The sequence below is a fragment of the Leptopilina heterotoma genome, unplaced genomic scaffold (genome assembly GCF_015476425.1).
Source record: "Leptopilina heterotoma isolate Lh14 unplaced genomic scaffold, ASM1547642v1 Lhet_108, whole genome shotgun sequence".
In the NCBI taxonomy this organism is placed as follows: Eukaryota; Metazoa; Arthropoda; class Insecta; order Hymenoptera; family Figitidae; genus Leptopilina; species Leptopilina heterotoma.
Genome location: NW_025110825.1, coordinates 2,213,202 through 2,239,058, shown reverse-complemented (window position 1 = coordinate 2,239,058; position 25,857 = coordinate 2,213,202). Strand labels below are relative to the sequence as shown.

Sequence of the window (25,857 nt, the reverse complement as noted above, 5' to 3'; positions counted from 1 at the left end):
TATTTTAATAGTTACAAATTTATTTTAATTAACTGCCATACCTGCGAATTGCGATAAGCTAAAACAATTTCAAGTTTTTTATTTACTAAAAATAAAAATTTCACTAAAATCGCACAGAAGAAACTAAACGAATCTTGATTTTTTTCACGAAACAAAGTTTGTTAGGACAAAATAAAAAAGTTTTCTTGAAAATTTGATACTAAACTGGATTGAATTGTTGCTGAAAATTTGTACCAATTTTAGATTTGGTCTAGATTCTTTTGATAGCAATTTGATTCATATTTTTGGTATCAATTCGTTTTCTTGAACCTATCAAATTGATACTAAAGTGCGAAGAAAATACCAAAAATTTGTATCAATTTTTGATTTGCTCCACATTTTTTTGATATAGCAATTTGATCCACTTTAGTATTAATTTGATACGTTCAATAGAAAACAGCGAAAATTGAGAAATCAAAGATATCGCAGAAATATTACTTTTGAATAAATAAACATTTTGCGAAAAATAGATAAACCGTTCCTTCTTTGAAATACGGAACATTTTATTTAAATAAAATATTTGTTTAAATAAATATTTATGAATATAAATAACAAATAATAAATATAAATACTGACTGCAAATTGTAAGCACTGAGAGATATTTGAAAAAAGAAAAGAAGATGAGATAACAGAGATATTAAGGAACAAAGTTAGCGAGCACGATGTGTGTGTGTGTGTTTAAAGATTTTTGGCCCATAGTGCAATTTAACATCGAGGACGCAAAAAGTCGAGGACTAAACATAGACGGACGTCTGAAAAGCAAAAGTTATGAACAGCTTTGTGAATTTACTAACATTTTCTCTAGTTACACACGTCGACGACGCCCACGCATTGCGAATGAAGCGCCGCGACGCCTTTTCACCTCCCCTTCTCTTCGTCATTAAACGATATTGCTTTGCAAATAGAGCGCTTTGTCTTACTATCTTACATATTAACAGAAACTATTTCGTCGGATGATTCAAATACGTTTTTCAACTTCATGTGCTCGAGAGAAGCAAAAATCAACATCATATCCGTACTTTTTTCTTCTCATGAAGCTCAAAAAAATTCCCAAGGGACTCAAAATTGTTAAACGATTATGAATTAGCTTTCGCTAATTCATAATCGTTTAACAATTTTGAGTCTCTTGGGAATTTTTAATCGTTTAACAATTTTGAGAAGATTTCGCTAATTTTTAATCGTTTAACAATTTTAAGAAGCTTTCGCTAATTCTTAATCGTTTATCAATTTTGAGAAGAAGATAGGAAGATAAGAAGATAACAAGAAGATTATTTATTTACCAAAAGATCATCTAATTTACCAAAGGATCATTTTCTATCCACTAAAAGATACAACAAGTATTAATTGTTAACTAAAAAGTATCAAATTGCAACGGATTGATACCAAAAATTTGGATCATCTTCTATCCAGCAGAAGATACAACAAGTATTAACTAAAAACCTAAAAAGTATCAAGAACAATCCAAAAAAGTTAAACATCTTTAAAAATTAAAAAGTATCAAATTGCAACGAATACTAAAAATTTGTATCAAATCAAAATCCAAATTTTTCATTTGATCCACTTTAGTGCCTATGAATTTTATACTTTCAAAAAAACTGTTAAGAAGTAAAAAAGAAAATCGAAAGATCGTCTATTATCTAAAGGAAGATACGACAATTCGACAAGTATTAACAAGTAAAAAAGGAAAGTGTTCAGAAAAGTTCAAAGTGTTTCAGAAAAGTACTCTTTCGTTTGAATTTCTCGTGGAACTTTCCTTTTAGGTTCAAAATTATGTCGCGTATGAAACATGAAAACGAAAAGTACAGATAGTGCCACTCTTCAGTCAGAATATTATAATCGGAATGAATTATCGACCGATGCAATTCTTTGCACTCGATTCCTGTCTATCTAGATAGCGAATAAGTACGGCTGCAATCTGCAGACATTATTTTACTATCTGCTAAAATTAAGCATCAAAAACAATACTCGAAACATTTATCGAAACCTCTAAATCCGTAATCCGATTAATTCTTTCCATACAGAAAGAGAAGGTACGAACTAAGACATTTGAACAAATCACTAAACTTTAGAAATGCTACAAGTTGACACAAATGGAAAATATTAAAAAATTAGCAATTTGTGTCCCCAGGTGCGATTTTTTGGTCGGCCCATAGTTGGGCCAACTTTTACAAAGTCGGTCCAACTTCTCGTGCCAGAGGTTGGGCCAACCATACAGATGATAACGGCGACCGTCTAATGGCGACGATGGTTGGCCCGACAACTCATAAGGAAGTTGGCCCAACTTACAATGCATATGTTGTGCCAACTATACATTTCAATGGTTGGTCCAAAGACTGACGCCAAAGTTGGCACAACTTTAGATGCGTAAGTTGGGCCAACCACAATTTTCAAAGTTTGGCCAACTTCAACAGCCAAAGGTAAAAAATTATTAAAAAACTACATTATTTAAACAATTAACACGTTATTATTAGCGGGAACATCAGATATAACCTTTACCTATTATTATTAAACACAATCTCATACATACATTTTCGAAAATATCTATCGCTCGCTGGGATCGAACCCCTAACCTAACGCACCGAAGACTTATACACTGACCACTACGCTACGCTCACATGGGAGTGCATAACGCAAAATGTATATTAAAGCTGCAACAGTCGGGCCAACCGTGGCCCAGAGTTCGGCCAACCAAGAAAAATCAAGTCAATTAAACTGCGTTTCACATAGTTTTGCCAACCGTTGGGCCAACCGTGGCCCAGAGTTCGGCCAACCAAGAAAGTTTAAGTCAATTAAACTGTGTTTCACAAAGTTTTGCCCACCGTCGGGCCAACCGTGGCCCAAAGTTCGGCCAACCAAGAAAGTTTAAGTCAATTAAATTGTGTTTCACATAGTTTTGCCAACCGTTGGGCCAACCGTGGCCCAGAGTTCGGCCAACCAAGAAAGTTTAAGTCAATTAAACTGCGTTTCACATAGTTTTGCCAACCGTCGGGCCAACCGTGGCCCAGAGTTCGGCCAACCAAGAAAAATCAAGTCAATTAAACTGCGTTTCACAGAGTTTTGCCAACCGTTGGGCCAACCGTGGCCCAGAGTTCGGCCAACCAAGAAAGTTTAAGTCAATTAAACTGCGTTTCACATAGTTTTGCCAACCGTCGGGCCAACCGTGGCCCAGAGTTCGGCCAACCAAAATAATGTAAGTCAATTAAACTGTGTTTCACATAGTTTTGCCAACCGTTGGGCCAACCGTGGCCCAGAGTTCGGCCAACCAAGAAAGTTTAAGTCAATTAAACTGCGTTTCACATAGTTTTGCCAACCGTCGGGCCAACCGTGGCCCAGAGTTCGGCCAACCAAGAAAAATCAAGTCAATTAAACTGCGTTTCACAGAGTTTTGCCAACCGTTGGGCCAACCGTGGCCCAGAGTTCGGCCAACCAAGAAAGTTTAAGTCAATTAAACTGCGTTTCACATAGTTTTGCCAACCGTCGGGCCAACCGTGGCCCAGAGTTCGGCCAACCGAAACTGAAAGTCTTTTAAACTACGTTTGGATAAGTTGTGCCAACCTTTTTCGCCAAAGTTGGCCCGACGGTTGGTTAAACTCTGCATTTAATGGTTGGCTTGCAAAGTCGGGCCAACTGTGGGCACAAGTACTTGCCAAAGTTGGGCAAACTCTGGCAACCAAAACTTTGCTTGCCAAAGTTAGGCCAACCTTGGGCCAACCTTCAAACTCTGGCGGCCAACCTAAATTCGCACCTGGGTCAGTTTGTAGCATTTCCAAAGTTCCAGAGTTCCAAATACCGAATAATGAGACAATAACCCAAAAACAAAAATTGTAATAAATTAAACATTCAAAAAAACTACCACATGGTTATTTCTTCGCGTTTAAAAATTTTCCCCTTGGACACTTAGGCATCACGTGCATAATCATGCTTGGGCGGGTTGGTCTCTCTCTCTCTCTTTTTCTTTCTCGTCTGCGAGGGTGCTAGAAAAACAAGATCGTGCTTACGAACCCTCCTCGCCAACATTGGGTGAGTCATAGTCAACCACGGAATCACCACGTATTCCCCGTCACAAGACTGAATCACCCTTCCTAAAGAGAATGAGGGGTGCCTTTGGATATAAAGGAGAAACGAGACTAAGGGCTGGCTGGTGGAGAAGAAGCAAACTTACAGAGGGATATATTACGTATATACCCAACAATACGAGCATTGCAATTTTATGTTCTACATTTATACACGCATACACACACAATGGAAAATATGTCCCCGTACAATATTCCTCTCCTCACACCAAAGAAAGAACCGATACACAAAACCAAGGGGGGATCCAAACACCATTGATTCGTTATATATACACATGTTAGTATAGTCCCACTATGGGAATTTCAACTCCATTTTGTCATCACTGAAGTGAAGAAAAGAGATTCCTTTGTTCTGGAAAATGTACTTTCTCTCTGAGGGAATTTCGAACCAGTGCTCTTCTGTTAGTGAATTTCTGTTCACCTTATCGACAAAATAATAATGAAAATAACAGTGGAACTATGTCGTCAAAATAACAATCAAAACAACAGTGGAAACATATAGTAAAATAATAATTAGAACAACAGTGGAACCATATCAATTAAAACAAGAGAAATCTCTTCCCTAAACAATTTTTTCCTTCCTTGACTTTTCCCCAAATTCCCTAATTTGAGGCAACCCATACCAATTCGACGTGCATCACCAAAAACCTAGATTCATTTTTGTAGCATCTCAAAATAAATCACTTCCACATTCCATTTCGAGCTAAAAAATAATCATCCTAACCTGGTTCCATTACACTTTTGTCTAACAAACAAAAAATTGTACTAACCAAAAAAAAAAAAAACTCGAAACAAAAAATCAAAAATTGCGTGTTGTAAAATACAAGAGTCAATGTACTTTAGCACACAATTATGTTGTTGTTGCCTGCTGATACTTCCTTTTTTTTCCTCGCGTTCGTTTTGCCCCTATAATCTGTAATAAGTGGCGCCATTCATTTGCCTAAAAATAATCATCATCAAAGAAGAAACGAGGGATTTAAAGAATTTCAATTTTCAATAAACTTGAGGCTCGGTGCACGAATTAACGATAAACGCTCTCACCAGAGGGATTGGCAAAATAAACGAATAAAAATAACTGGTACTGCCAGCGCGTCAGGCGCGACTACTGTATAATAACCAGTTTCAGTTTTCAATGCTGAAAAGATCACGACACGAGAAAATTTGTTATTTCATTTAGTATTAAATCAGGATTACCCCACAAAAATGTTCTTTTTCTTTCATTTCCAAGTAAGGGGGGGTTTCTTTTTTACTCTTTTCCTAAAACATTTCATTCCTAAAATATTTCTATTCAACAACTTAAAAATTTTCGATTTACTTACTACCAAAAACTGACAGATTTCTTGAAAGTAGCAAATTGGTACCAATTTCAATCAAATTGATACTAATTTAAAACAAAACGATACCAATTTGAATCTGTATTTTGATCCACGTTTTTGGCAACAATTCGTTGCAATTTGATACTTTCAAGTTAACAGTGGACTTTTACTAAACATACAATTTTTTTAAGGATTTTTAATTATAAAATATCTTTCTAATAATTAGTGTAAAACTTTGGAATTCTAGGTGAATGAAAGCAGTAGAATTATTCTACTGCTTTCATTCACCTATAGAATTCCAAAGTTTTACACTCATCTATTCGAATACCAAATCTTTGAAAAAATCGTTCAATTATTTCTTGTTTTGCAGAAATAATACTTTAATAAGAAAATAAAATTTGCAAACCACTACTAATTTGATTTGAATTTTGGAATTTTTCACAACATAATTACAATGCATAAATCATCCATAAAAGTCAAGAGCGAGATATATATAGGAGAGGGTGCCCGCTTTCAACATTATTGTGTGTTGGTATTTACGCAAGCGTGATAAATTCCAGTCATTTTCATTGTTTTCATGGGATGTAAGGGCCGAGAAAGCGAATATGGAACAGCTGCTTATAAAGGAATTACTAGTACACATGCTTTTAGACACGACACCTGCGTCACGTCGATTTATTTGTCCAGAGAGCCACACTAGTAGCGAGCAATTTTTTTTTTTTTTTTTTTAAGCTAATATGTCAGATCGTGTTTTACGATGAAGCAATCTTTAACCATTCTATATCAATGTAACTGCTGCGATGCTATACGGAAAATATTGCGAAAATTAAAACAATAGGAAATAATTTAGAAACATTGCGCTTTACTCTGCTGCAATCATATCGACACGAAAAATCTATACTGTACTCAACATTTGCTAAAAAAAAAAAACAGAAGAAAGGAAAAAAAGTACAAAAAAAACCAAGTATTGCATCGTGGAAAATATTTTCCAACAATATTATATATAAAATATCCTGTTCGTGCAACTAAACGATTCTTTAAAATCTCAACTATCTAAATTTTTATTCTTGTGATTGTTTTGCTAAATTTTATTGCTGGAGTTTTTTAAATTTTTTCCGCAAATATCAACGTAAGGAGGTATTTATTTCCGTTTCTGTTGTTAACTTTGCGGTATCAAATTGCAACGAATTAATTACAAAAATTTGTCAAAAATAATTTCGAGCAAATTATGATTTGATCAGAATTATTTGTATCGATTCGATCCAAGTTGGTTGCGATTTGATCCAATTTGGTAACAATTTGATATCGATTTGATTCAATTTGGTATCGATTTGGTTCTATTTCGTATCGATTTGGTTCTATTTGGTATCGATTTGGTTCAATTTAGTATAAATTTGGTAGCAGTTCGATTTGATACAGTTTTGTATTTATTTGATCTAATTTGATTCAATTTGGTAGCAGTTTGATCTAATTTCGTCCAATTTGGTGTCAGTTTGATAGCTTCAAGAAAATTATGAATGAAAATAATTCCCAATCGATTAAATTTATATTAATTGTCAATTATAATTCTCAAAAGATATTGTATTGAAGATGTAAAAATCCAGAGGAAGAAAATTCCACTGCAGTTGCAAAATGACAAACAATTGTATTGAAGGTGACGAAAGCCTGAGAAAGGGCTACCCGACGTACACGACTGCAAGGCGCATTACTCAATGCAATAACCTCTCTAACGAAATTAATTATAATTACAAATTTTATAATTAAATAATACAAAAAAAAATAATATTAATATTAATTAGTTTTAATAATAAAATTAATTAATTTTCTAATTTGATATTAATGTTAATCAATATTATTAACATTAATTAATATTAATATTGTTTTCTACATTAATTAATATTATTATTAAGATTAATTAGTTAATTAATAATTAATAATCCATATTAATAATCAAAATAATTTACTGACTTATCGTTGTATTCCGATAATTTATTCGCAGTTTAAAAATAGTTTCCCTTTGATTCTTTGTTTCTAAACTTTTTTAACAATTTGTCATATTCTAAATATTTTTAATTTTAAAATTAATGTAATGAAAATCATTGAATTCTTGCAAAGTATTTATCAAAAAATTTAAAAATAATTGAATTCATTTAAAGGATTTTAACAAAATTTTTTTTAAATAATTGAATTCTTTCGAGAAAATTCTTAATGTAGTTTTATTTTAATAATTTTAATTGAAAATTTAGAAAATAATTGAAATTATAAAGAAATTTATCAAAAACCTTTGAGAATAATTGAATTTTTTTGAAATATTAAAACAATTTATAAATGAAAATAATTGAATTTTTGCAAAGAATTTTATCAGAATTTTTGAAAATAATAAAATTTGTTGAAAAAATGTTATCAAAACGTTTAAAAATAATTTATTTTTCTAAAGAATTTTATCAAAACTGTTGAAAATAATTGAATTTAATTAATATTTTTAAAAATAATTGTATTCCTTCGAGAAATTTTATTAAAAATAATTTAATTCCTCCGAAAAATTTTATTTCTAGAATTAATTGAATTCTTTTGAAAAATTTTATTATTTATAAAAACAATTGAATTCTTTCGACAAATTATCAGAACTTTTGAAAATAATTAAATTATTTGAAAGAATCTTACTAAAGATTTTTATAATGGAATTCAATCAAAAAATTTAATTAAAACGTTTAAAAATAATTGAATTTAAGGAATTTTTTTAAATAATTACATTCTTTCAAGAAATTTTATCAAAATTGTATTTTAAATAATTGAATTCTTCTGAAGAATTTTATTATTAATGAAAATAATTCAATTCCTACAAAGAATTTTATTATTTAAGAAAATAATTGAATTTTGCAAACAATTTTATTAAAATTCCTGAAAATAATTAAATTTTTCCAAAGAAGAATATTGATAATTATGAAAATAATTGAATTTTGCAAAGAATTTTACTAAAGTCACTCAAAATAATCGAATTTTCAAGAATAATATTGTTATTTATCAAAATAATCGAATTCCTCTGAGGAATTTTACTATTTATAAAAATAATTGAATTTTCCCAAAGAAATTTATTATTTATGAGAATATTTGAATTGTTTCGAAGAATTTTATCAGAATTTTTGAAAATAATCGAATTTAATTAATATTTTAAAAAATAATTGAATTCTTTTTTATGAAAATTGTATTAAAAATAATTGAATTCTTCCAAAGAATTTTATTACTAATGAAAATAATTGAATTCCTACGAAGAATTTTATTATTCAAAAGAAAATAATTGAATTGCTCTAAAAAATTTGATCAAAATTGTTGAAAATAATTGAATTTAATTAATATTTTTAAAAATAATTCTGTTGTTTCGAAAATTTTTTTTATAATTAAATTGTATTGAAAATAATTGAATTTTTCCAAAGAATGTTATTATTTATGAGAATAATTGAATTCTTGCGAAAAAAATGTTATAAAATGTTTTGAAAATAATAAGCAAGAATATTTAATTATGTAGGTACTCAATAAGTGAATTCTTGAAATTTAGAATCTGAAATTATTCAAAAATTGATATTTGAAAATATAAAATTTTTTAATTTACAAAATAATAATAAATGGAATTCCGCGTATTTTGAATCTGAAATTATTCAAAAATTGATATTTGAAAATATAAAATTTTTTAATTTACAAAATAATAATAAATGGAATTTCGCGTATCATTTTCTAGTGTCAATAATAATAATATTAATTAAAGTTAATAATAATACTAATAATAAATTAATAACAGAAAATATTAAAATAAAACTCTAAACAAACCAAAGAAACAAAGAATAATTATTCCCCACACAAAAAAAGTAATTTTTCATATATTGGTTGTTAAATTTTCATCCAGCAATAAAACTTCTATAAAAGAAGATACTTTATTATTATCATTATGATTTTCAAAAAAAGCAACAATAAAATTTTGCTCTATTTATTCTCATAAACAGAAAGTTTTATGATCACTTCTTGGAAGAGCAAAACAGTTAAAATAAATTTAATTAGATGAAACTAGATAAAGATGGAGCAAGATAGAGAAAGATAGAAAGAGAGAGAGAGAGAGAGAGAAAGGTACACCGCTGAATCGAGTCACAGAACTCGTTGGCTAGTCTGTAATTAATTTAATAACGGTAGGAGTTCTTGAGATCGAATCGAGAGTCGTAACTGAAGAAGCGAAAAGAACAATCTAGATCCTGAATGATGGATAGAAAGTAATTTGTTTTTGCGTCGAGAAGGAAAGCTGCAAAATTTATTTTTACAAGTCTTGAAAAAGCTTCACTCTATACTATATACTACTGCGATAATAATTTTCACTTCCGGTTTTCAATCTACCTTTTATAATCGAAAAAGATATCGGAGAGAGAGAGAAAGAAGAAATAAATACCGACCAGCGATAACTTTTAAAATTTATCACTTATTTATGCTATTTTCGCCTAATTTTTATTTTTTAGGGAAATTTAAACAATTTTTTTTAATTATACAGGTTTTGAATGATAATTTTATAAAAAAATAAATTTTAACTTTAATTACAGGCCTCGGACTGAATTTAGAAATGAAAAATAAAAATTAAAAAAAAAATTAAAAGTGCTACAAAATGTTCGTAATATAGGTTTTCTAATATAATATTCACCGTGGCTGCGTGGTAATTTACATATGCCCAACGACCCTAAAGTTTTTTCCGAGGGTTCGATACCACGCAAGGGGAAATTTTAATATTATGATAATTATAATATTAATAATAATATTTCGAATTTTACTAATTTTTCTACTAATTTTTCAACAAAGTTTACTACTGAAATAAACTGAATTTCTGAGCAGAATTTTATTAAAATTTTTATAAATAATTGAATTTTCGTGAAAAATATTATTGCGCTTGTGAAAATTAAATTGAATTCAATTGAATAATTGAATTCTTGCGGTAGAATTTTATAAAAAGTTTTTAAATTGATTTTTTTCGTAAAATATTATGAAATATTTAAAATAATTCATTTCCTGTGAAAATTTTATTACTTATAAAAAAATTAAATGCTTACGAAGAATTTTATCAATAATCTTTTGTGGAATTTTATTAAAAGTGTATAGATATTGAAAATCACTGATTTTCGAAACATTTTTGAGAATAATTGAATCGTTTTAAAGAATTTTATTACAAGTTTTAGAATTTTTTTTTTATTTTAACTGTTAGCGAATTTAAAGTGATGCAAATTTCTCCTAAAAATTAAGTAAAAAATAGCTTTTAGTGTCAAATCTAAAAAAATATCTAAATAGTAGCAAATTGTAAAAAAGTAGTAAATAGTAGGTTTTAGTAGATGAGTGCGAAGCCTGATACCTAATAATTTTTAGAGTAAATCAGAATATTTGTTAAAATGATTAATTTTAAAAAATATTTGTACTGGAAAAATAATTGGTTCGGTATTTTTTTTATCGAGAGAAGTTAAAATTCTTCAGACAAAAGTATAATAGAAGTAGTCTTGTTTCTTGAGAGTTATAATATGTGTATAGTAATTTTTTGTTTGTGTCTGTAGACGCGTTCATCTCAAAACCTTGTTCTTGTGAAACAGTTCGATTGTTTTTTTCTTGTTCGCCTTTTTTTCGATTTATTTTTTTTTTTTTGTGGATGAAATTCAGTCTAAAGGACCGTTATAAATGTATACCGGTGGCTGAAGTTGAGATATTCTGTAACCGCTATAAATGTATAAGACAGAGGTAGGTTAACCAGATTCAAGTATACGTATATATATATTCAGCGTTGTTGGTTTTTAGATTCACGAAGGTCGTAGGTATACGGGTTAGATTGTTAAAACATGATAAGGATGCGATAAAGATCATCTTAAAGTACTGGCTTCTTGTCATGTTAACCAGGAAACTATAATCTTCAACTGTTTCATGCAACAATTTTTATTTTTACCTAACTTTTTACCTATATGTTAATCATTATGATGCACAGTGAGAGATGAACATTAATTTTAAGCAAACAAATTCAATTATCTTGGCGAAATTTTAATTATTTAAACAAAATTTAATAAAACTCTTCGCATGAATTCAATTATTTTCATAAATTATTATTTAAATTCTTCTCAGGAATTCAATTATTTCAGGCATCACAGTACCTTTTATCCTCAAAAAAGGGGAAAAGGGGAATTTTTTTTCCTCAAAAAGGGGACAAAAAGGGGACAAAAAATATACCAAACAACAAATTAAAATGAGTTAAATTCTTACAAATTTTTTACAGTTCTGGATTCTTTGGTAGAAAATAACTTTAATATTAAGATAATTTTTAAATATTTACATCACATAAACAATAGGAAAATACAATTTTCTATTATATCAGAGTGTTACAGCCATTTAAGAAAGTTTATCCAAAGAAATTTAGTCTTTAAAAAAATAATCATTTATAACATTTAAAAACTTAAAATTTTATTACTAAAATTTTCAGAAAAAACAAATATTAATTTTCAAGAAAAATATCGCTTGTATAGTTTTTTTTAAATGATTTAATTTTAATATAATATACAAGGTGGTCACAAGTTTCAGTTTATCAATTTCCCTGACAATTCACTGACATTAAAATTATTTTCCCTATCAAAATTCTTTTTAGAGGAAAATATGAATGTTTACGGAAAATGAGTAAAATTTATTCGAATTTTAATAATTTCTAAAAATTACAATTATAATCCTTCCTGAATTCAATTATTTTCTACAATTTTAAACTTAACTTCATCTGTGAATCAATTTATTAATTTAAATAATTTTCCAAAAGTTCTTCTAGAATTCAATTGAAATACAAAAATTCAATTTTTTTATAATAATTGTAACTCTCCATAATTTTTTTTAAGATATAATGTTTTCAAAAAATTATAAAGAAATTCTTACAATTAATTTTTTTAAAAACATTTTTAAATAATTTCTAAAAGATAATAGTTTTTCAATTTTGGAAAATTTCCAAACAATTAAAATTTGGTAAAATCTTTTAAAAATAATTGAATTTTCGAAAAATATTGATAAAAATCATCAAATTTTTGAAGAATTTTTATTTACATTGTTTGAAAATAATTGAATATTAAAAAATTATTATAAAACAATTGTAATCATTAGTTTTTAAAAATATTTTAATTTAATTTTTCAAAAATAATTTAATTTCTAAAAAGAATTTTTGTATAATTTAAAAAAACTAATTAATTTTTTTTGATAAATTTTAATTAAATATTTTGAACATAATTGTTTTCTCCAAAATGTAAAAAATAATTCTAAAATATTATTATTTTTTAATTTATTTGAATTTTTGGAAATATGTAATTGAAAATACTGAAAATATTGAATTTAAAAAAATTAGAAGCTCATTTTCATTAATTTTCATTTTTAAATTTACCTTTAAAGATTTTCCATTAAAATTTTTGATAATTCAAAAATTGAATATAAATTTTATGATCATACATTGAAATATATTTTTAAAATTTTTATTTCTGATCAGTAAAAGGGGAAAAAGGGGACAAAAGGGGAAAAGGGAACCAACTGTGATGCCTGTTATTTTTTTAAATGTTTTAATAAAATTCTTCGTAAAAATTAAATTTTAAGAAACATTCAATTATTGAATAAATTATTTATTTTTATATTTAAATAATTAATAAAAATTGATTTAACATTTTTAATTTTTGGAAAATTCTAATTGAAATAATTTATCTAATTGAGAAATAATTTGGGCGAATTTTAATTAATGAAATAGGACACCGAATTTTTATACACAATGTAGTTTCGGGATGTGTATATTGCGCTGCGGACATCAGGGGCTTTCTCCAAAAAGGAGAGGGGAATTCTCGACGGAATCAACTTTGTGGTCCAGAATGGATACAACGTAATAATATATGAATCACGTTTATAATCTCCTTTCTCACGTAGATTGGTCATTTAGTGCTTCAGTTTTTTTTTAAATTTAAATTTCAAAAAATCGTTAAATCTCTATAATGTAAATTTTAAATTAACGTATCTTTTAATTTTATCTTTCGATTTTAAATTAACATTTAAGTAAAGTTGACATTTACTGAAACTTCTTATTCCAATTTTTGCAAATTTATTTTTTTTTTTGCAACCTTGTATAAAGTATGAAATATTAAATTTTATAAACTGGAAACTTGACAAAATTTTGAAAGTATTTATTTATTTATTTAATCAATTTTTAACGAGCTTAAAGCCCTTAACAAAAATATTTAACAAATTATATTAACGAAATAAATAATAATTAAATATTATTCTATAATAAAAAATTATTATTATTCTATAAAAATATTAAGTGCTATAGAATATAAAAATATTAAGAGCTGTAGAATTAAAAATATGAAGTTCTATAAAGTATAAAAGATAAAAATACTTAATACCTATAAAATATTAAAAAATTTAAGTATTTAAGAATAATGAATATATTTGATAAATATAAAAATTTAATAATTTTTCTATTAGTATATATATAATTTTATATAATTTTATTAATATGAAAATAATTACAGAGTAAAGAAAAAGTTTTTTTAAATCGATAAAATTATTACGTTTTTTCTTTCGAATCAGTATTCGACGGACTTTTTTTTTAATACTTTATGTGACTTTCACTCTCGACTGAAATGAACAGTAGTTGCAGTAGTAGTAGTGTTAGTAAATGACGAGCCCTTTTTCATGTCGATATAATATAAATAAAAGACCCCTTGGCATCAGAATCAAGATCTTTGAATGATAAACATATTGTATACTTGTGTTATGCTTGCGCGCGCACGCGATATGGAATTACGCGACTCGATTGTTAATTAGTTTATACTTTATCTGACTTTCGAAAGGATATATACAAATACTCTTATGTCGATATTATACCTTCCGGAGGAGGCAACAAAAACAAGTCATGGATACGTGTATGTATATATATATAAATTCGATCATTGTTATTTTTAAACATTCCCGCTTACCTGAATTTAAAAAAACTCGTCAATTGTTGGCACTTTCTTTTTTTTATGCATTTTTTTATATTTTCTTCTCCTACGTGCAGTAAGATTTTAATTTATTTTTTTTGCGAAAAATTTATGTAGTTTTTTTTGTAGGATTATATATTTGTCAGTTGATTTTTATTTATTTAAAATTTACTTGAAAGGAAAATTAGTAGTAAAGTAAGTCAGGAAAACAGGGAATTCAGGGAAAAATCAGGGAAATTTGAGGGGAAATTAGAATTGGTCAGGGAAAAGTCAGGGATTTTTATTAAAAATACTGTAAAAAATTAAATTTTTCGAATTTATAAGAAAATTCTTAGTTTTAATGCAATTATCTTGATAAGCAACAAAATTCTTTACAAAAATCCAATTATTTTAAGGAATTTAAAAAAAAATTCTTTGCAAAATTCACTTATTTTTATGAATAACAATATTCATTTCAAGAAGTCAATTATTTTCAAAAGTAATAAACTTGTAGCATAAATTCAATTAAGTTCAAAAAGTTTTTTTAAATTCTCGTCAAAATTTCAATTATTTTTATAAATAATAAAATTCTCATCAAAATTTCAATTATCTTTATAAATAATAAAATTCTTCTTCAAAATTCTTGGCAAAATTTTAATTATTTTCAAAAATTTTCCTCATTTCAATTATTTTAAATATCTACTATTTTAATAAAATTTTCCAAAAAATTAAATTATTTAAACAAATTTTTAATATAAAATTTACAGAAATTCAATTTTCAATTTTTTATAAATTTTTTCGCATCAATTTAATTATATTTTTAAATTTTTAATAAAGTTCCTCGAAAGAATTCAAACATATTCAGTGAATTGAAACAAATAATTCTGAGAAATTCAATTATTTTGAAAAATTTAAGTAAAATTATTTTAAAAATACTATTATAATTATAAAAAAATTTTAACGAAATTCTTTACAAGACAATAAAATTGCAATTTTAATAAAATTCTCCTATACAATTCAATTATTTTCAATACAATTCTTCTCAAGAATTCAATTATTTTCAAAAATTGAATATAAATTTTATGATCATACATTGAAATATATTTTTAAAAATTTTATTTCTGATCAGTAAAAGGAGAAAAAGGGGACAAATCACCGAAAAAGAGGAAAAAGGGGACAAATCATCAAAAAAGGGGGAAAAGGGGACAAAATTTTTAAAAGGGGACAAAAGGGGAAAAGGGGACCAACTGTGATGCCTGTTATTTTTTTAAATGTTTTAATAAAATTCTTCGTAAAAATTAAATTTTAAGAAACATTCAATTATTTTCAATACAATTCTTCTCAAGAATTCAATTATTTTCAATACAAATAGTACATTTTTTTATGGAAATTCAATTATTTAAAAAAAAATTTTAAAAAACTTTTTTCGTAAAATATAACATTTTTTCTAGGAATACGCAATTATTGTCAAAAATTTTTGTAAAAATCTTCGAAGCAATTCAATTATTTAAGAAATTTTAATAAAATTCTTCCCAAGAATTAAATTCTTTTTAAAAATAAAATTTTTCACAGGAATTTAATTGTTTAAAGAGAAATTTAATAAAGTTCTTCTTTAGATTTCAATTTTTTTCGCAATTTTTTAATGAAATTTCTCGATGGAATTTCATTATTTTCAAAAATAAATTTTTTCACAGGAATTCAATTCTTTAAAAATTTTTTTTATAAAGTTCGTTGCAAGAATTCAATTATTTTCATTAATAACAAAACTTATCGCAGAATTTAAATTATATTTTATACAATTTTAAATAAAATGATAGAAAATTGTATTTATTTAATATTTTTTTTTAAATTCGACGAAAGAATTTAATTATTTTTAAAAATTTGAATAAAATTCTTCGACAAAATTTAATTATTTAAAAAAATTTGATATAATTTGTTTCTTAGTGTGTAATAATTATTTTCAATTCATTTTTAATTACATTTCTTGAAAGAATTCAATTATTTTTAAAAAATTTGATAAAATTCATCATAAAAATTTAATTTTAAGAAATATTCAATTATTTAATAAATTATTTATTTTTCTATTTAAATAATTGAATTCTCGAAAAATTTTCTAATTACAATTGCTGCAAAAAAAGGAGTTTCAGTTAAAATTTTAGATAATAATTGAATATTAAAAACGTTTTTTTTATAAGTAACTATAAAATTTAAAAGATTATTATTAAATTATAATCGTTAAACAACTGTAATAACATTCAAATTTTTACTTTGAAAAATTATTAATTTATTTTGCAAAGATTTTATAACGAATTAAGAAAAAAATTGAATTCTTTCGTAAAATATTTTAGAAAACAATTGAATTTTTGCAAAGATTTTTCCATTTATAAATATAATTGATTTGTTTTGAAGGATTTACTAAAAGTTTGGAAAATAATTGAATTCTTTCGAAAAATATTATTAAAAATTGAAAAAAATTGAATTCCCTCATGAAATTTTATTAAAATTGTATTAAAAATAATTGAATTTTTACAATGAATTATAACGATTTTAGTGTTTAAAAAAATAATCGGATTATTAAGATTTTAGAAAATAATTGTATTCGTTCGTGAAATGTTATTAAAGTTTTGTTTAAAAAGAATATAATATTTTAGCAAAAAATTTTACTATTTTTAAAAATAATTGAATTCTTAGCAAAAAATGTTATTATTCATGAAAATAATTGAATTCTTGCGAAGAATTTTATTAAAATTTTTGAAATTAATAAACAAGAATTATTAATTAGTAAATTAGTGAATAATTGAATTTTTTTAGAGTTTGAATCTGAAATTATTCAAAAATTTATACTTGATAATAAAAATGTTTGTAATTTGCGTAATAATAAATGGAATATCAATATGGGAAAACATTCGACTCTCATATAAACAGTATAAATACCAATAAAATGCAAACCAATCATTATAATATTTTCAACTAATAAAAATTCTGTCTTTCGAAAAAAAATCCATCTTTCATTCAATTACCATATCTATTATCCTCAACCAATATTAGTTAAACTAACTATAATTAGTTTAAACTATAGCGTTTAACGTAAATGAGACGAGTTTCGCGTGTCGTGACTGTTTCTTTTTTTTTTTCTTTTATTTCTTTCATGCTTCTCGCAGTTATATCGGTACCAAGAGAGCCGCCTGCATTTAGATTCCGAATAGCTCCAGGCAATGGGGGTGTAACCCCCCTCCCTCCCCCTTAGTACAGTGTTCGCTTTTGTTTAGTTAATTTTGTCCCTCTCTTAAATGTCATCTCTTATATTCGTGAAGAACTTGTAAGTAAACAGAGACACGAGAAGAAAGTATAAGAAAAAAATAAAAAAAGTGTGTGTGTGGAAAGGTGAAGAGGGGGCAAGTATAATTCAAGGAGAAAAGTAAAAAAAAAAAAAAAAGTAGTATAATAGGGGTGACAACAGACAAGAAAGTACTCACCACTTGTGCCTGGGTGATAAGACCCTGGGGGGTACTTCGATCGTCCGCCATGGCTCGTCCGTCTGAAAAAGAAAATTATCAATTAAAAATACTTTTCTAGATTAATGAACCTAAAATCTTTTAATTATTATTAGACTAACAAATTAACAATATTTTAGTATTTGAATATTAATTTAAACCTCATATTATTTATTCATTACACAGTTTTTCTATAATTGCATCACAACACTTTTGATTCTTTTTTTTTTTTTTTTTTTCTCAATTTGATATTTGAGTTACTTTGATTAATTATAAGACAAAAAGCGAATCAAAAGTGATAAGAATAAAAAATTTATTTAAAACAAATAAAAAGTCTAGTTCGCTTCGAGTCAAGTCTATATAATTTTTCTGAATGTTATATAATTAGATCGGAATTAATTATTAATTGAAAGATTAATTTTCAATTAACCCTTTAAGTAGACCTGCGGAAGAAAATTTGAATAAAAATCTTTGCCATCAGCAAAGAGAAAATATTAGCTTGGGAAGAAAAAATTAATTTCCCTCTAAAGATGTAGTACCAAAAAAAAATGATTTTTAATTTTCCGTTAACAAAAATAATTTTCGATACCGCAGTCGATAATGTTTTACAAGTGCACTTTAGTAGTAGTACGTGTAATTACAATTCACCGTCGGGCAGTCATTGTTCTCAGGTTCAATATATATGACTAATAACTACTTATCAACAATTTCAAATCGATAATGCTTTGTTATGAGTGCACTCAACAAAAGCGACAAAAAAAAAAAAAATTGTGACAATATTTGCAATTTTTTTCTTTTTTAGAAAAATATTTCTTCAAACGTTAAAACTCAAACTATTATTTTATGCAATTTTTATACAGCGAACGTAAATAATAAATATTATGTTGTAATAATAATAATAAATAAAATAATAAATAAAATAATAAATAATAATAAACACCAATAATAATTAATTCTAAAAATAAATAATCCTGCGATGAGTTTTATTATTTATGAAAATAATTGAATTTTTGTCACCGAACTTTAATAAACTTTCTAAAATAATTACATTCTTGAGAAGAATTTAAAAAATATCTGTTTTAAGAAATGATTTTTTTTTAAATTTTATGAAAATTGTGTTTTAAATAATTGAATTTCTTTGAAAATATTGTATATTACTTACGAAAATAATTGAATTCTTTCAAAAAATTTATTAAAATTGTATTGAAAAGAATTTAATTATTATAAAGAATTCCATTAACATTTTTTTAAATAATTCAATTCTTTCAAAGAATTTTATTCAAATTTTTAAGAATATTTGCATTTTTCACGGAATTTATTTAAAATTGTATTAAAAATAATTGAAATTCTGCGATGAGTTTTAATATTTGTAAAAATAATAATTGAATTCTTGCAACGATTATTATTAAAATTTTTAAAAATAATTGAATTCCTGACAAGAATTTTATTATTTATAAAAATAATTGAATTTTTGCGAAGAATTTTATGAAAATCTATTTAAAATAATTGATTTTTTTCGAAATATTAGAAAAATTCTGTTTTAATTTTTAAATAATTGAATTCCTGTGAAAATTTTTTTTGTTTATGAAAATAATTGAATGTTTGCGAAGAATTTTATAAACAGTTTTTTTAATTATTCAATTCTTTTGGGAAATTTTTTATTAAAATAGTAGATATTAAAAATTAAATTATGAAAATTTGTGAAAATAATTGAATCGTTCAAAAGAATTTTAATAAAATTTTTTGAATTGTTTTTAATTTTACGTTAACGATAATAATAATAATGACAAACATAATAATGTTGCGAGTTACTATTATAACAAATCAAATATACTAAGAAAAAATTTTTAATTAAACTATAAATTATGTAAATGTATAAAATAATTAACGTGGGTTAATTAATTTTGTCATTTACAAGGCAATAAATATTTAAAATATAATAATTACAAACGAACGTTGCTAAACATTACATAATCAAAGAAGGAAAGAGAAAAAATACTATTTCTTCGATTGTATAAAATTATTACTCTACTAAATTTTCGATTAAGATAAACATATTCAAAACGCGCGCACTAATTAGATTAACTTAAAAATATTTCTCATCGCGGCAATTAAGAAAAACATTAAGAAGAACTCTATAAGCACGATAATGAAATCTGAGACAATCAATTAGAAAATAAATGACCGTAACACAATAAATTATGACTAAATATTTTTTTTTTCTGAAGGAAAAAAAAATTGCAAATATATATGAAAAATTAGAAATTACTAAACACCATACACACGTGAAATGTCACAATATTAAATTGCATAATGTCTATTAATAATAATCGTCTCTAAAACACTATAATAGTCATTACAATTTTCTTTTTTCACCCAAACGTAAAGTATCTGTTTTTCAATTAAATTTTTCCCTTTCTATACAGATGTTTATCGATTACAAAATCTCCAATATACAACATATATGTACAAATATAAAATGTTATAAAAATACAAAAAATAATTTTATGGGAAAATAATTATACATCTACTTCGGGGCTTAATGTTTACGACACTGAAAAAAAATTAGATACATAAACACATACACACGTACAGAATTGATTTCGATTCAAAGTGTCGATGCTCCTTACGCAAAAGTTCATTACAGATCGTTTCGTACTTGGAATAAAATTTGCGCTAATTACAATTATAGTTGTTACTCTAAGTAAAGCCGCAGAGGTATCGAAAAAATTCCCACACCGAGAATAGTAAAAAATAAAAGAGTTGGTGAGTAAATTCAAATAGTAAAATAAATCAAAACAAAATAGTAAAATAATTAAAAATAAAATAGTAAAAAAAACAGTAAACTAATAAAATAAAATACTAAAATTAATAAAACAAAATAGTAAACAAAATTAAGTCGTCTCTTAATTAAAATTAGTAATAATTTCCCCTAATTGTTATAGTAATATTTTTATCAAAATTTAAGTAAAAAAATTTTACTAAATAAAATAGTAAAATTTTACTAAGAATTAGTTGAACGTTTGGCCAATTTTTATTAGTGGACGAATTTTCTCAGTAATTCAAATTTAGAGAGTGAAATAAATAAAACAAAATCAGAAATTCATAAAATAATAAATAAAACACTAAAATAAATAAAACAAAATAGTGAATAAATAAAAATTGTGAACAAAATATTGAGTAAAAAAATAAAATAGTAAATCAACAAAGTAGTAAATAAATAAAATAATAGAAAAAAGAAAGAGAGAATCAAAAGTAATCATATGTTGTAAATTTGGAAAATAAAAGAATCCATTTTTATTTAGTACGACAATAATAAAGAAGGAAAAAAGAAAGTCACACAAATGGAAAATTGAATGAAAATAATTTCAAATACGATAGACATTTACAACTCATCAGCATCTTAATAAATATTTTCTGAAAAGGTTAAGAAAGGATTAAGATTGTAATCTTAAGAGAGTAACGAGTCATATATGTTTAAATGTACACTTGGAAATTTTGCTCGATTCGAAAGGTACTTAGGATAAATATATTTTTCAGACTATATAAGATTCTATTTTCGCGATAAGAACCCAGCAACAAGAAAGATCAAAATATTCAAAAAAAGAAAAAATTAAAAGTACATGAAAAAGAAAAGAAATGGGCACACAAAATAAAAAAAAATAACGAAAGTTTTATTCTTTAAAGACGAAGTCGTTTATAGTACTTTAAATTTTTTTTGTTTTTTTTGTTTTTTTGTTACTACAAATAGTAAAAAATCCTGTTTTTTATTACTGCAAGTTGTAAATAAAATTCTGTTTTTTATTACTACAAATAGTAAAAATAATCCTGTTTTTCTTATTACTAAAAATAGGAAAATTTATTAGGTACTACAAGAACATAGTAAAATTTTTTTTGTATTTTATTACTACAAATAGTAAAAAAGCTCATTTTTTACTACAAATAGTAAAAAGCTCATTTTTTACTATACAAATAGTAAAAAGCACATTTTTTTACTACAAATAGTAAAAAGCACATTTTTACTACAAATAGTAAAAAGCACATTTTTTTACTACAAATAGTAATAAAAAAGTACTAATAGGTATTAAATTTTTCTGCTATAATTTATAGTAAAATTTGGCACGTGGAGAAAAATATATAAATAGTAACTTTTTACTATATTCAAAAATATAAATTTAAATAATAAAAAAGTAAATTAAAAATTCTAAATATATAAGAGCCTGGAATTCTTTTTATCTTCAGTAACTTCGAATAATTTCCTCGTATATTTTACTATAAATGTCCGAAGTAAATTTAACCAATTTTACAAAAAAAAAAATTTACTTCAAAAATAGTTAAATTTACGGGAAAATATTAAAAATATTGAAGCAATTCTTAAAAAATACTTTCTAAATTTATATCATTATTGTAAAGTCATCTACTAATTAAAATAAGTAAAAATATTTACTCTAATTCTTAGTAAAATTTTACTACATTTGATTTCGTTGTTTAAAATTTTTTACTTAAAGTTTCAGTAGAAACAAAATTACTAAGAATTAGTGGAAGTTTTTAATAATTTAAATTACTAAATAATATTAAAATAATTAGTGAACTTTTCACTAATTATTTTGTAAAATATTTGCGGAAAATTCTATTTAAAATTACTATTTAAATTATTTTGTAAAATACTGTTTGGAATTTGTTTTGTAAAATATTACTACAAAAGTATTTTGTATAAAATACTATTTGAAATATTTTCTAAAAACAAAAAAAAAATGAAAGAATAAAAAACAAAAAATTAAAATAATTAAATGAATAAAAAACAAAAAATAAAAATAATTAAAATAGAAAAGTCTTTGTCGTACGACTGGAAAATAAAAAATTTCTCCACTGAATTCAATAAAAACGAAAAAATTAAAATTGAAAAAAAAATTTCTAGCTCCTTCAACACATAATGCAACAAGAATCGTATTGTATATACACACATGTATACAATACACAAAAACTCTCATACCTTCGAAATTCTATCTTTAGAGTTACACGACACGGTTTGCTCTCTCGACATCGCCGGCTAAACTCTAATTCTAATTTCACTAGCGCGCTAGCCTTCCGCCCTCGCGATTCCGCTTCCGGGATAATAATAACTAATTCCAGAGAAATCCAGAAGCCTTCTGTCTCAAAAACTTTCCTCCGACTTCTAATCACACACCTCTCTTTTTCCTCTAATATCCCTTCACTCCAAATTAAAACACACACACACACACAATTCATCTTTTTTTCATCTCATAATTTGGGGCCGTCCATAAACCACGTAGCCCCATTTTTGGGGAATTTTGACCCCCCCCCTCCCCCCATGTAGTACGCTATTACATGTATTAGCGCCATTTTTTCCTCTTGTCGTAGTCAATTGCTTGACCCCCCCCTACCCCCACAAGAGGCTACGTGGTTTATGGATGGCCCCTAATTGAAAACACTTTTCCTTTTTCTCCTCTCTCGATTATTATCGCATTCAATAATTACTCATTTTGATAATAATTATATTAATAATGACAATCTTAATAATAATCACATCAAGAGGAAGAATATTTTTGTTTTTTTAAGCCCGTTTATAATAAATAAATAAAAAATTTAATAAGTATTAAAATAAATTAATAATTAATAAACTTGTAAACTCAATTAATTCATGAATTAATAATTAGTACAAAAATTATTAAAACCTTCAATAGTGGCTTATAAATAATAATGTTGATCATTTTAAATGTTCAAAGGTTTAAGCAGATGTTAAGTAGGCCAAACTCATTTACTCCAATTAACTCAATCAATTCTATGTTGACAAGAATTAAGAATTGTCTAAAACAATGCGTTAAACTTTTTTTTTCTCTCTTCAAAATTCGCTAAGTGGAAAATATTTCAATTTTCCCAAAATCGAGCATTTTTTATAATCTCTTAAAAAAAAAATTTAATAGAAATTCTAACATTTTTCAATCAAATTAAAATTATCTACTTTAAAAAATAAATTGACTATTTTATACGAAGTTGAAGTCCACAACGTTGATCAACGAAAAAAAATTGTTTACTAAGTAAACTAATTATAGATAACGCAACAATATTGCCTCAAAAATATTTAGAAAAAAAAATTGATGTTTGTGTTTTATTGATAATTGTTTTACAATTAAATATTATAAATTATAAATAATAATTGAATTTAAATAAATTTTTTTCGTTGATCAACGTTGTGGACTTCAACTTCATTATTTTATAGTCTATAAATTCATAGAAAAATTTAATAATTTTTGTAGCTAATGTAAAACATTTTATTCATTATTTTATTTTTTGTTATTTAATTTTTAATTAATTCCATTCATTAAATATATTATTTTATTTCAAAATTAGTAAATAGTTTCTATTCGAAACTGAACAGTGAAAAATAGAAATTTTCATTTACTTTCAAATTACAAATTCTATTTTTAAAATTCAAAATTAAAAAAAATATCTAATCAAACAGATGATAAGAAAATTAATTCAATTAATTTTATTTTAACTTTTAAAATTCAAATTTAAAAAAAAATTTAACCAAACAGATGATAAGGATTAATTTAATTAATTCCATGTGTGAGTGAATTGAAGAAATTTATGAGTGCATGAGAGTGGAAAAAAGGGAAAATTCCAAAAAGGTATTCTGGTCTCCTCGAATGGCAGACGGCGCGTGATATTTCTGGTTTAAACCCCTAAACCTGACATTCCTGAGAGAATGAACTCTCTCTCTCTCTCATTTGTGTATTAGTTCGTACCAAGAGGTCTTTGGGAATTTTGCTAAAGCGAATAAACAGGTCAACGACCAGAAACTGCTATAGTTTCATGAATATATGACCATATATGACGTTAGGAATCTCGTCGTTGATATCATTATCATTATTAATATTATTATTGTTATTATTATTATTTCCTCTCCCGGTTTGCAAAATTAACTCTCCCATACCTATATATCACCACACTTCAAACCCCCTTTTTTTCTCTTCACCATAATTCGATCATTATCCCCCTTGTGTATAATATATTTATTTTTTTCATTCACGCTCAATCCAGTTAAATTTAATTGCTTATTTATTCAAAACAACAATATATATGAGTCACTTTCCGATTATTTTATTCAATTATTATAGGCGCACTAACATAATAAAATAAAAATTCATAAAAAATTCAATGACCATTTTTTTCTTTTTTTTATAATGAGAAAAAACAACTTTTGCTCGTAAATATTTTTAAATTAAGAGAAGAATAAATTTTTTTATGAATAAAAAAAAGATTTTTAATAAGTGTAGTAACTTATTTATAAAAATTTACAATTTAGACTTCGCACTCGACAATTAATTTTAAAAAAAAGTAGCAAAAAGTAGCTTTCACACTAAAAAAAGTTGTAAAAAAGTCACTATCGAAAAATTAAATTTGACGACAAAAAAAAAACTCGTTTTAGACACTTCACAAAATTGCCAAAAAATCCTTTCCATATTTTTTATTTTCCTGACTTTTTTCCTAATTTTCATAAAAATATTTATTTCTTTCTTATCCTGATGATAATAAATTGAATTTCTGCAACAAATTTTATTATTCATGAAAGAATTTAAATATATTTATAAAAATAATTTAAATCTTGCAAAGAATTTTATAATAGTTTTGGAATATGATAGATTTCTTTCGAATAATTTTATGCAAATTCTAATTTAAATAATTGAATTCCAGAGAAATTTTTCTTATACTCAAAAAAGAATTGAATTCCTTATCAAGATTTTTACAAAAAAAATTTTAAAATAATTGAATTCTGTTTGCAAATTTTATGAAAATAGTAGATATTGAAAATCATTGAATAGCGAAATTTTTTTTAAAATAATTATATTTAACAAAAAATTCTATTAAAATTTTTGACAATAATTAAATGTCTGTGTGGTATTTTATTAAATTTTTTTTTAAATAATTGAAT

At 25.2% G+C, this 25,857-nt stretch overlaps 1 protein-coding gene across 8 annotated transcripts in view; it reads right to left on the bottom strand.

Annotated features, from left to right (window-relative positions):
- The window catches only part of LOC122503283, a 131,673-nt gene that overhangs the window by 88,404 nt on the left and 17,412 nt on the right, over window positions 1-25,857 (bottom strand). For all 8 annotated transcript variants that reach the window (XM_043613758.1, XM_043613765.1, XM_043613779.1 and 5 more), the window contains exon 2: window positions 17,883-17,944. In XM_043613758.1, coding sequence (XP_043469693.1) covers window positions 17,883-17,933 — 51 coding nt within the window. In that variant the 5' untranslated portion in view covers window positions 17,934-17,944. The remainder of the gene's footprint in view (window positions 1-17,882; window positions 17,945-25,857) is intronic.